Source organism: Carassius carassius, chromosome 12 (genome assembly GCF_963082965.1).
Source record: "Carassius carassius chromosome 12, fCarCar2.1, whole genome shotgun sequence".
NCBI lineage: Eukaryota > Metazoa > Chordata > Actinopteri > Cypriniformes > Cyprinidae > Carassius > Carassius carassius.
This window is the reverse complement of record NC_081766.1, coordinates 4,290,199-4,303,765: the sequence shown is the minus strand read 5'-3', so window position 1 is coordinate 4,303,765 and position 13,567 is coordinate 4,290,199. Positions and strand designations below refer to the sequence as shown.

Below are 13,567 nucleotides of genomic sequence, written 5' to 3'. Positions count from 1 at the left end.
CAGAATTGTAACTAGGCCGTGTGGGTAGGGAAATAATACAGGGTTTCATTTTTTTTTCTTATTCAATATTCTGTGTCACTTGGAAAAATATCACATTATGGTTGCAAAATGGCTTGCAAATGCAGTTTCGTGTTGATTTTAAAGCACTGTTTTATTTGGCTAGTGTAAACAGCTTAGAGTAAGCATGATGAAATATATTCTTGTCGGAACATTTCTTTCATCATATTAATGTTGCAACTGTTTTAGAAAAGCAATAAGCTTCTGTAATGTGTGCATGTTGTTTTATTTTCTTAATTTTAAAGGTACCAGTTGAACACTATGGTGGTGGACACTGAGGCAGGCCCACATCGCAATCGGACTGTAGTGTTCCTCGGATCCACCAGGGGAACCGTTCTCAAGTTCCTCATCACGCCCATCCCGGAGAACCCGTACTCCAACACCAATATTTTTCTGGAAGAGCTGGAGGGATACAACCCAGAAAGGTGAAGGGATTTTTTGTTTGAAACCAGTTTGAGGCAAGACACTACAGGAGGCGTGGCTTGCAGGGAGGGTGGGATCTTATGCTTTCAAAACTAGTTTGATATTGCTATACTCTCCGAAATCGCCTACCCTGAATTAACTGAGGAAAGTATGGTGATGTTTATTAGTTAAAATGTTTACCCTATTACCTGTAGTGTACACTAAGAATATGACAACCCAAGAGAGATAAATCTATGCTACCTCCAAAAAGATGAAAGCAGCTTAGTAGACAAGATGTTATGCAAACAATGGATTCAGACATACTTTGATGACTTTTGGCCTTCCCTGATAAGGCAGCTTGTTACAGGATTGAAAAGTGAGGATTTCAACTTGAAGAGATCAAGTTGTTTTTGTCCTAAACATCCTTTCATCTGTTTCCAGACTTCCAAAAATCTGTTTTTATCAAGAAGTGCCCCGCAGTTGTTTACTGTTGTTGACATTTAGCCCTGGATTAAAAACTTTATCACTGTCAAAGGAAAAGATATTCAGTATCAAATGCAACTGAAGAAATAAATCCACACTTTTTATCCACAAACAGCGCCTCTGAAAATGTCCTCAAAAGCAAAAGAAGGCAAAATGATTCAGCTGGGTTTCTGATTATTTGTGTGTGTGTGTGTGTGTGTGTGTGTGTGTGTGTGTGTGTGTGTGTGTGTGTGTGTGTGTGTGTGTGTGTGTGTGTGTGTGAGCGTGTGGTGCTCAGATGGATGAAAACATGGCTGGGGTTTTGAAGATGAAAGGCAATACCTGTCTGGAGGATGAACAGTAAGGTTCAGAGAGATGCATGCTGGGAGATGAAGGCGAGTTGTGTGGCGGTTGAGATAAGGTTCTCAGCAGGACGCCGCACTCGCTGAGAAACACACACACACCTGAAACAAAGAGATCACTGTGTCTGCTTGACCTTCTGGCTTGCCTCAGGTGTTCTCTGGATGGCATCCAAAACTCTTACACAACTTCCTGTAATATGTCTCACTTGTCTTCCAGCTATTTATCAGTGTTTAGATTACATGTCTGATATCTGTAGACCTGCTGTTGGGGAGTTTCTCTGAGACGCTGGTGTCGTAATTTAATCAGAGATGTTGCAGTAATTGAATGCCTTATTAGCAGCTTGACAGTTAATGTGTGTTGGAAAAAGACCAACTCTGACTGAATCTCTTTTAGTGTGTATTTTTTTGGGCTGTTTGCCACTTTTTTATAGTCACAGACAGACAGGAGCTTACCGAAGAAAAAGAGAAAGTTTAAGAATTCGCTTCACAAGTTGGAAATTGAATTGGCCACACCCAACAGGAAGTTCTAGTTAAATGACAGGAAGTGGAATTTACAAAATTATAATTCATATAAATTTAATAGGTAATGCATTCTGTGTTGGTCCATAAATTTACCATTCAAACATTTTAGGTCAGTATAGCAAAAATGCATTAAGTTGATTTAAAGTGACAGTAATGATATTTACACTGTTACACAAAAATTCTATTTCAAATGTTTCTTGAGCAGCAAATGTTCACATTAGAATGATTTCTTTTAATTCATTATAGTAAACGTTTTACCTGTCCCCGGTTTCACTTTCCATCCTATTAGTCTTTTGGAAAATGTCTTTGTTTTACTCATTCATTTTTAATTCTTAACCCCTTTTTGCAACTGTATCTTTAAAACGACATGTAAATGGCATATACAGTATGTAAGTTGTATATGTAGATAACCTTTGTAGTGAGCTAACCTTCTCACATGTGAAATGAGTTCGAATGTCTCTGCCCTGCTGCAGTATGGGTGCTCATACTGTGTGTTAATGTGCTCATGACTCACACTGATGTGAAGTTGTTGGGTTTTAATGAGTGTGCGTATTTGTGTTCTAGGAAATGTTTAGTTGTAAAAGTGCATGTGGGCTTTTATTGATGAATTCAGTGTGTGTGTAGGTGCGGTGATGACTCTGTGCAGGCGAGGCAGCCTCGCTCTCTGACCCTGGACAAACCCAGTCACACGCTCCTGCTGGCGTTCCACTCCTGCGTGGTGAGAGTGTCTGTCGCACGCTGCCAACTGCACTCCAGATGCATGAAGTAAGATCACACACACAAACACATACACACCTTCAGTTTTTACACTGATTAAACACACTCTCATTCACACACATTCCCATTTTTCCATCTTAAAGTAAATTGTGCCACCCAAATGCACACTGCTTCGTCAGCGGCTTTGCAATTACTGTGACCCAGCTTTTACAGTTTCCTTCAGACACACACACACATACACACTCCTTCTGGCCGGGCTCCCGTACGGCACATTTGGAACGGTCTCTTCCTGTGAAGCAGTAAAGTTCTGGTGCAGTTCAGCCGTGATTAATGGTAGAGGCTTTGATTGAGTCTGCTGACGTTCTCTCTCATCTTGTGGGATGCATTACAGTGCAGTCATACCATCTGTGGCAATCCACTATGTACGTCTGCAGCACCATGTGTCGCTCAAATGACTTGCACCAGCAGCCCGTGCTGCCATGGGTGGTAAACCAAAAAAAAAAAAAGAATTTTGTTCACCCAGAAATTGCTACACTAGATGAAAAATGGTATAGAAACAATTAAATTGTACTAGTAAATTGTACTAATAATTTAAAAAAATTGTAACAAATTGAATTTACCATGAAACTTTGAAGTAGAAAGACTGAAATAGTATTTTCTGATATTCTGGAATAATCTCTGTATTATTTGCAACTCAAGTAAATAATTTTTACACTGTACACAGATTTTAAACCTCCTTTTCCTCCTTGCACAAGCTCATATAAATAGATGCTGAACAAAGAATACAGTACTAAATGTAAATGCATTGTTAAATAATATAAATTTAAATGACAAATCATAATTGTGTAATGATAATTATCTATAAGGCTAAAATAAAATAATAACAAATAATTAATTAAAGTTAATTACATTTGTTGCTGTTCACAATGTAAATCTAGCTACTTTTATTTTATATGCAGTAAAAGCATCTAATTTTTGATGCTTTGTATATACAATAAATGTAGGTATAATGATTTCTTTTTATTGTGTTATTCAATTTAATTTACTGTTAATTTTATATATTATTTTGGTATTGCTATACAATATGGACATTGTACACACACACTGTTAATCTATCTATCTATCTATCTATCTATCTATCTATCTATCTATCTATCTATCTATCTATCTATCTATCTATCTATCTATCTATCTATCTATCTATCTATCCATCTATCTATCTATCTATCTATCTATCTATCTATCTGTCTATCTATACTGTATATATATATACGTGTGTGTGTGTGTGTGTGTGTGTGTGTGTGTGTGTTTGTGTGTGTGTGTGTGTGTGTGTAGAAATTGCATTGCGTCCAGAGATCCATACTGCGGCTGGACCAGAGGAAGTACCTGCTCACTCCTGAGGCCAGGCACCAGGTAAGTTAGAAATCAGAATATATATCTGCCCTGTTGTTCAAAACTCAACTGAACAGGGCAATCGAGTCACCCTCAAATTCTGGCCATTAAAGGTGAAGAGTTAAATTTCTGAGCCACTACTGTCAACCAAAATGAAAATGCTTTTACATAGGTTTCTTAAACATTCAGCAAGTTCTTCTAGTAACATTAATATAAAGTTCATTCAAAGTTATTTTGACTTTAGTAATGTTCTCAAAAAGTTACCACAAAAACATTACTTTTCATTCGTTCAAGTTTGCATTGTTCAGAAATAACATTCATAGATCATTCAAACAACATTTTCACAAAACAAATGTTCCAATTATAACATAAGTTCTACAGTTCTACATTTGCATATTTAATAAAAAAAGTTATTTAATATAAACAAAAATAAACTGTTTACCTTTAAACCAGATGTATTATTATTCAGGTAGCTTGGTAAACATGACAGTTACATTTTTTGTCTGCCATGACAGTCACTGACCTGAAAAAGAAAACTGACATCGAATGTGTTTTGAATTGTGTTCGGACACATTTCTAAAAGCAATGACGCCTGAAATTGAGTTCGCATAACTAGAAGCATTTGCAGTCGCTTACTTGCATAAAATGTGTGTCGTGTATCTAATCTGTGAATTTGCGGTTTATGTTCAAATCCGTTTTTCTCCTGTTTTGCAGATTACCTTTCGTGCAGGATGTTGAATATGGAAACACCTCACATCTCGGAGACTGCGACGGTGAGTTTGTGAACCTGTTGGGATGTGACCTTTAGCTTCCCGGTCTATCTTCAGCATGTCTGTCTTTCCTCAAGAGAATTCTCTTGCAACTCTTCAACAGTACAGAAAAGATCCATTCTGATCTGATTCAAAAGTTTTGCTTAAGCAGTCAAAGTCACGAGAAAGTCAGGTTGCTTCGGGAGAGATGGAGGAAGATAATGAAAGAGAAACGGAGCCTTGAGTCTTTTCTTTTAAGAAATTAATTGATTTCTTTAAAGTACGAGGTGTCTGGGTACAAGTAAGCAACAGTGTTTACATTGTTAAAAAGACAAAAGATGGTTAATATTTCCAACCAATCAGAAGCTTAGATTCGCTTTCCGCTCTTAATGGCATTTTGCGAATCTGGCAGCATATGAAACACTCTCTGTCAATCTCTCCAGTTTTCATGGCTCAAAACGCTTACATTTGTTCCAAAGTTCAGGTTTAGCAAAATGTGGAACAGCAGTGAGGTTCCCGAGTCTCATCTTCAAAAGCTCTTGAGCATAACAGATTCAGACAGAAGAAGTTATATATCACTGCAGTCGTATAGATTCAGCTGAGTTACATAAGAGAGCAAGTGAGAGGGCACAGAATGAAATAAAAATAGAGTTCAGTGGCTTAGTAAGTTTGTACACTCAAGGAATCTGTTTCTATGAAGATAAAAATGGTAAACAGAAGCCTTGTTTGGGTTTCTAATCTTCGCACAGTTTGATTAAGGAAAAGAATTAGGGACACTTTTCTATGACTTAAAGTGACTTTCTGAAGCTTTTAAGAGACACAACTGAGTTTTGAGAGCACATTTGGATTGATATGTGCTGTTTAATGGAGTTGAGGTCAACAACTTTCTCCATTAGCGTAAAAAACAGTGGTTCTAACCCTTTTTGACTCAAGGCCCCCTGCTGTCCTACAGCTATTTCCAAAAGTGACTGGTATTTCTGCTGTGATTATGACAGAGCTGCTAGTTTTCTGCAATAGTGGGGCTACCGGGGAAATACTAAACTATAAAAAAACTACAGCATATAAATGTCACAACTCGACAAAATTCTGCAAACTTCGTCCTTGTGATTCAAAAATGTTCTTTTTGTCCTATTTTAATTTTAATATTTTTATTTATTTATTTATTTATTTTTTCATTGCTGATTTGCCTTTTTCAGCAAATATTTATATTAATTAACAGAAACGGTTTTAGTTTACTTTAACCACTTTATCGCCAAACTCCACCAGACCAGCACTAAACCAGTATAAACCAGCATAAACCAGACTGGAAATGTTGGTCTTTGCAGCAGGAATAACTTGATTGTGAATTATCAAACTAATTAAAGAGATCCTTGAAAAGAAATGTATAGGCACATACATAATATAATGAGCTCATATAGATGTATCTGTAAAATGGCTGCCGTCTGGCCAGTCTGATATGATTTGGTTTTGGGATATATGAACCAGAGTCACAGGCTCATTAATCTCAGCACTCCTGCTGAAACAGCTCCAGTCTGCCGGTCAGCCGTCCTCTCATCTACATCAAACGCCTGTCTTCTTCTGTCCTCGCTCTTTCCATCCATCACACAGAAGTTCAGTCATATTTTAAAGAGCCTGAGACGAGTGAAACAATGAATGCCAAAAAAGATCAGAACAGAGAGAGAGAGAGAGAGAGAGAGAGAGAGAGAGAGAGAGAGAGAGAGAGAGGTGTGTTCAGAGCTTGTTTGAAATCACTCTGTTTGATGCTGCTGGAGTTTGACAGAAGTAGCCAAGTACATTTAAATTGGCCATAGCCAGAGTTTGTGTTGGATTACATTAGAAAGCTATTTAAGTTATCCAGCCAAGCCCAGCGAGTTGCTTTCTCGAGGATTCCTGAAATATATTAATTTGCTACAAAACAGTACTGTTTTTACATTTTATGTACTTATGCTCACCAAGGCTGCATTTATTTGATCAAAAATACAGCAAAATTATGAATTATTATTACAGTTTATACAGTTGTGCTGATCAACATTTTTGTGGAAAGCATAATAGATTTTTTTCTTGAGGATTTCTTTGATGAATATGGTTCAAAACATTTATTATAATTTTTTATTATAAATTATTTATTATTTATGTCTTTACTGTCACTTTTGATCAATTTAATGCATCATTGCTATATAAAAAAATTATTAATTTCTTTTCAAAAATCTTACTTACCTTTAATGAAGTCCACATTTGGGTGAACTATTCTTTTAAAAGTCCTCTTACTGTCAAGAGATTTACTAGTTTGGACACTGAAGTAGACGCAAAGTCTGACAGCTTCTCATTTCTGAGACGGCTAACAGCCCACACATAAACGGCATCGCTAGAGGAGAGATAGTCAGCGAGAAGAAAGCCAAGAGGGGAGATAATAGAGTAAAAGAAGTAGACTGAGAACATAGAGGTTAAAACCAAGGACATCTCACAGGGAACAGCAGAAGAAAGAGTACAAGAAATGCTGTTATTAAAAGAGAGAAAGAGAAAGGCCAGGATTACACATATGCCAATTCCAATAGAAATGATTAGAAAGCAGACTATGAGCATGAGTCATCAACTTCAAAAACTGCTGCATTCTTTGAATTTGCAGAATGATCTCTTTAGACACCTTTAATTTGAATATTTCTTACATCTACTCTTATTTACAGTATAAAGCTCAATTGTACTGGTTACTTAAGGCCTATTTATACTTCTACGTCGGACCCACGCTGTAGCCTTCACGCCGTAGGCTATGCATCAGTTTTCATTTATACTTCTGCGTTGTTGTCCATGTCATGGTGCAGTACACATGCAAGCCACTAGTCTGCAGTGTCCATGGGCATGTTGCTGGTCTAACCTGCAGTACCAAGACAAAAGCCGTAGAAGAAGCGGCTTATCACAAAAGTATTATAGCCACTACAGGGGAAAATAAATATCAAATCATTAAATCATTATTTAAAATTACAAACGGAAACAACAATGGAACAGGAGAAAATGGCATTCTGTCTGTCTCCACAAGGACTTGAATCACGGCAGATCAACATTGTTTGTCATGGACAACTAGAGATGTATAATGCTGTGTAGTATAATAAATAAGACCCTTGTTCTTTGCTTTGTTATATTTTATATAAAAAGATGTAACATTAAAATATATTAAAGTGCACATAAATACACACAAAACACAAGTACATATGGAAGGAGGGGTTCTTGCAGACCAATCACAGCACTAGATTTTTGGAGAGGTGCACGTCAGGTTACGGCGTAGGCTAGGTTTAGGATGTGCGTCTATGCATAGGCTACGGCGTAGGTTCCACGCAGAAGTATAAATCAGCCTTTATGGTAAGTGATTGACAGTGGTGTTTGCATGTTTACGGTTTTTGAGGCAGGAGTTTTAGGTGCAAGGTTTCTAAGGTCATATTCCATCTCTGGAAGGCCATGGCCTCAGTCTACTGAAACACACACTAGTTTACTGAATTAGGGGAGACTGTAGTCAACCATCTCTTGTTTTCTGATCAATTGCTGGGACTGTAATGTACAGAAACTCAATAGATCAATTGCACACCGCTTCATAATCATGAGGAGCTTCTTTGATGCATTTGTAAGCCATTTGATTGTCAATTTTTAAATGATTAGTCTTCCCAAGCTTAATCATGTCAATAGTTGTAATCATTACAGTGTTTTTTAGTAGTCCTAAAACTGAGTTTTGGCCTTCAAGACCTTGAAACATGATGCTGTTTTTGTATTGTATCATATTTTTCTCTCTTTCTCACAGGTCTGTTGCATGAGAGTTTTATGGATGAGCCTGAAAGTCTTGTTACCTTGAACCTGTTGGTTGTTGCTGCAGTCTCTGCATTCTCCACCGGGGCAGCGCTCTCAGGCCTGGCAGTGTGCTGGATAATGGGCCAAAAACACCGTCACCGTTCGCACACCAACACTCCTTCGTCCAGTAGTCAGCGGAAGAGCGAGAAGGAGCGTTGCATGATGGGACAAGGCAGAAGTGGCTCCGTGATGAGCGTATCCCGGCACAGCGGCACAGATCGGCCACACTCACAGGGAGAGACACTCTTCGTCATGCCCAATGGTTGGGTCAAAGCAGGCGACTTGGATCCAGGTCTACTTCCTACACCCGAGCAAACTCCCCTGCAGCAGAAACGTGGGCTATGCCTGTCCGATTCCGGATCCAGCTGGGACCAGAGTCAGACCTACTTGAGCTCGGTGGGTACCCAGTGTCCACCTCCACCGTCCACATTGTTTCTCAGCTCTAAACTCTTGCAAGGAACCGGTCGACGTCACGAGGAAGCCATTGAGACCGGGATCGACCGCCAACGCTATGTCTCTCTTTCCAAGTACCGGGATCATGGAATACGCTCAGGCACTCTTCTTCGCAAGTCAGCAGGTGAATACAACTACCCCATGACTCCCCAAGACTCCCCTGACCGGCGGAGAGTGGTGTCGGCCCCCAGTACGCAGATAGAGTACAGTGGAGAGCCTCTTCGCTGGACCCATGAAGGCTACATCTTCAGCAGTCATGGCATACCTCCAACGGGCCACCACTACACCCCAGCCCCACAGCATCCTGCAGGACTGACACGTTCTGTGCTCCACGGATCCCGGGGGATAATCGACCTGGCAGACTTCAGCCACCTGCTTGGGAAGGGAGGGAGCGATCGGACACCGGCAGGCCAGTGAGCAGGGAGGACCAAGGATGAGAGAAGCGAGAAATTGGTGAAACATGAGCGGCTGAAACCTCATGTGGACTGCAGAGCGCAACCTGGCCAATCACAGCAGCTCTCTGTATCTCTCTCACTGTTTCTTTTCTCACCTGCTTGTCATCCTTTTTCTCATTTGACTGGAACTGCTTGCATGAGGACAAGCTAAAATGGACCTCACTGACTATGAGAAAAGCAGCCATTCCAACTAGAAACACCTCTTCCTTCTCTCTATTTATCACTCACAATCACACAAATATGTAGACAGAGATGTTCTTTTCCCTGTAACTCTGGTTCTTGCAGACTGACTATGAGTGCGGCTTACCAAACTTTATTGCACTTTTATCAGATGGAGGAAAGAACCATGGCCATCTTGAAGACTACCTATCCCTGAATCTGTTCAGACCTAGCCACTCTTTAGCAGGTTCCCCTTTCAGCAGATTTGTAAGTTTGATATAACGACAGCATTTCAATTGGGAATTGGGACAGTTGTTCACTCCATATAAAACAAAGAACCCAACAGTTCCTTGGAGTAATGGTCGATTCCAAACTCAAAACAAAGTGATTACTGGCGAACAAGACACTCCATTTACATCAGTGTAAATGCTGTAGGAGTACAGTATATTTGGACAGGTCAACTGGTCAGAAGGAAAGATTTGGACGAAAAACTTCATATTAGAACATTTACTACAGAATTGCTTCTCTCAGTGATTACTGATTAGTTCAAACTATTATAACTTCTTGTAGCCCATCAAATTCACATTATCTCCATAACATACATAGCAGTGTTGTAGTACTCAGATCTGGACAAGATCAGACTCAGACTGAAGTCTGTCTAAAGTTCAAGTCCAAAGAGCATATTTTCTTTGACTTATTCAAGACCAGCTCATTCAAGTCTGAGTCCATGCTCAAGTAGTACAACACTGTTTCATAGAAAGATGAATTGAACCTATTTTAGCATATTAAATGGGAAAATAAAGAGAACCAAATTATAGAGAGGGCCATATTACGCAAAATAATAACACTGTCTTTCTCCATCAGTTATACTTTTTCCATTATAAACACTTGTGTGTGACATCACTATATGTGGGCGGGGCCCCGTATCATAGTTCGCTTTGTAAGATTAGCAGTACGCCATTTGCTCTGATGAATTACTTTGACCAAAATGTATGAATAGAAAACACAAGATTATGCTCGGAAATCTTTTGTGATTTTGACTTTGTATCTCTGTTGAGTGAGCTGAGGCCTTTACCTCAGTATTACCTCAGCCCTGAATTCAGACTTTACAGAGTCTGAGAGAGAGAAAACTTTGGTCGGATGAGTTTCATGGCCCCAGCCACATGAATTTCTGTGTAGCTCTGTGAGTATTATCAGAGAAACTAAACATTGAGAACTGCAGAACATGCTGGATTCCTAGTCTTTTTTGTCTTTTTGTTTTGTTTCTTCCTTTTTGTACAGTGAATTTTTTTACACAATATGTAAAATTTAACATGGAGCAGTGAACTGAGGTAAATATACCCGCCATTTTCTAAAAAAATAAATAAATAAAAACACAATTAGAGACAGAGTAAGACAGAATCTGTCTTGAGGACCGTTGGACTCTTTTCCTTGAAGATGCCATTTCATCTTTTGTTTCTCCTGGACTCTGAAGGAGAGCAAACAGTAATGGAAACCCAGAGAAGAGGAATCACAATGCAAGAACTACAAGGACTACAAAGTCAAGCGATGTCATGTGACTTCAGGCCAGTTATGTTATTGGGTGCTTGTTTGTCTGTGAAGTAACCAATTATTTTGCTTGTCATATACATCATAATACATTTCCCCTTTTTTTGTATCTATTTGGATTGGTTTTTAATCATGGAAGTCATTTGGAAGTTCTTCATGATCAACAGAGATCATAGATTGCATGTTTCCAGTCATGTATCTGGGAACTGACAAAGAGAAACCTAAAGGCATTAGAAAACTAAAAGAGTATCATAATCAAATTTACAGAGAAACACCCACTGGCTCTGTTCCAAACTCTAGTGAGCTGCCTACCTAGCCAGTAAATTTTAAAGCAGTTTAATTCAAGATGGAGACAGAGTTTACATTTATGCATTTGGCAGATGCTTTTATCCAAAGTGACTTAAATTGCCATTAAGGTATACATTTGATCAATTCATGCATTCCCTGGGAATCAAACCTCTGACATTGAAATGTGAATTTTAAACAATCAATTTATGAATAAACATTACTCTTAATGGCATCTAACAGTTTGTAACCAACAGAAAATAGTTCCATCTTATTTCAAATTAAGTAATGAAAATGTAAAATGTACTATTTTTGATTTTATTAAAGTTAGTTAAGCAACATGATATTGTCAGATTAACTTTATTTTAAGGAAACAAGCAAAGCAAATTTCTTTGTGTGTCTCCTTAGGGGCCTGTTAATGGAGTTGTTGTCCTAAAAGATTATTTCAAAACTTTCAAAAGTTCATTTTGGTCTGTAATCTGCCTTAAAATGACAGCAGACAGCAGGTTGACTCTCTAGGGTTTGGAAAATAGCCTTTTCACCAGCTTCCACTTTCTGCAAGACCCACACACATGTGTCCCTCTCCACATAGGCTGGCATTGTTATTAAATGTCTAATAGCATCAGTCTGAGATATTGAAAGCAGATGTCTGATTAGATGAGTTGCCACACACACTTGAGTACACTGGAATGCACTTAATAATGGTTCTCATGCACCTGCAAGATGTCTCTAATTAAAAGCACATGCTACACACACATCACTTAAACATACTCCTCTATCCTAGACAGCACGAACACACTATTGCTGATGCTCTCAGAAAACACACACACACTCCTGCAGTTGTGTACTACGGTCGGTTGAACATTGATTAACTCATAAATCCAGCTGAAAGGAGAGTCATGGTTGACTGCGCTATGTGTGCGTGTTTATGTGTTTAAATTACTGTGTGTATGTATTTAGATCTCCTCTCTTCAGCTTTGAAGATACACCAGGCAGGAAATAGGATCCTGAGCACAGGTAATAGATCCTGGCAGGAAATGCAAGGATATAACTACTTACCTGTAGGTCAAGGACACCAAGCATGTAATCAAATGCAGGACATGCGCTATATGCTAATGTACTACCACATGTAGAGAAAGGAGCACGTCAGGAAGATATCATGTACTTTCAACAAACATCTCAAAGTTTTCAAGTGTTCAGATTTACAATCTTTAAAAGAAACTGTGCCATATATCTATCTTCAGAAGTGTTTGCCAACAGAAAATACAATCGCCAAGTTTGCTAATAGGCTACGAAGATTCCTAAACAAGTGTTTCTTCAAAGTGTTACTTGTCGCACGCTATTTGTGTTATCGATACCTCAAATTGAGCTGCTAACTGAGGTGTGCTTACTGAGTGATCAGACTTGAGTTTCTTGCCTGGCAGATGATGAAACAATTTTTTTCTCTTGAATGAGAAAATTTAGACTTGAGCTAGTAAGCAATCACAGTAACATGCTAGTATTGTTGAAGTGTGTTTTCCCTGGAAAAACACTGCTTGTTTTTTCTTCAGAAAATGTTAAGTCTAGGTCCCAATATAATTAGTGATTATTTCTTCAAAAAAATCAAGAAACACACACAAACTGCCTTTAATGAAAAGATACAAGTGTCCACACATTAACTTGAAAATTCAGTGCCTAAAGCCAATTTTGTTTCTTGCAGAAAGTCTCTTGGTGTAAATTAAAATGGCTTTAAATGTCAATGATTTTACACTTCATGATATTTTTCTTTTGTGTGGATGATTTCTGGTTTGTTTTATGTCTTTACTGCTCTAAGAGATATTGAGTGACAATGACTCTTTTCACACATTGCCATCTTTGTTAATTCTGGTCTATTATTGTCGAAGGGAAATATTGAATGTGTTTCGAATGTATTGAAAACCATTTTTTTCCCATATGCACTTGCTGTCATAACCGAGTGTCTTTATCTTTGATTATCCTACAACAAGAACAATTATCAAGGCCAATTATGTGTGTTTTACTTTTTCCACCATGCTTCATTCGCTTTTTTGATCACATTTATTGTTTGCCACAGACTTGAAGCAGGATTCTTGATCTCTTGATAACTGGCATTTTGTAAGTGGATGTGGTTGGTGACACAGAATTGCCTTCAACACGAAGGGCTGTGTGTAAG

General features: G+C 38.5%; 1 protein-coding gene across 1 annotated transcript in view; it reads left to right on the top strand.

Moving 5' to 3' along the window:
• LOC132154530 (semaphorin-6B-like) overlaps positions 1-13,185 on the top strand; it is a 104,205-nt gene extending 91,020 nt beyond the window's left edge. The window contains exons 13-17 of the mRNA XM_059563119.1: positions 303-482; positions 2,430-2,570; positions 3,858-3,935; positions 4,629-4,687; positions 8,451-13,185. Of these exons, the coding sequence (XP_059419102.1) occupies positions 303-482; positions 2,430-2,570; positions 3,858-3,935; positions 4,629-4,687; positions 8,451-9,367 (1,375 nt within the window). The 3' untranslated portion in view covers positions 9,368-13,185. The remainder of the gene's footprint in view (positions 1-302; positions 483-2,429; positions 2,571-3,857; positions 3,936-4,628; positions 4,688-8,450) is intronic.
• The last annotated feature ends 382 nt before the right edge of the window (positions 13,186-13,567 follow it).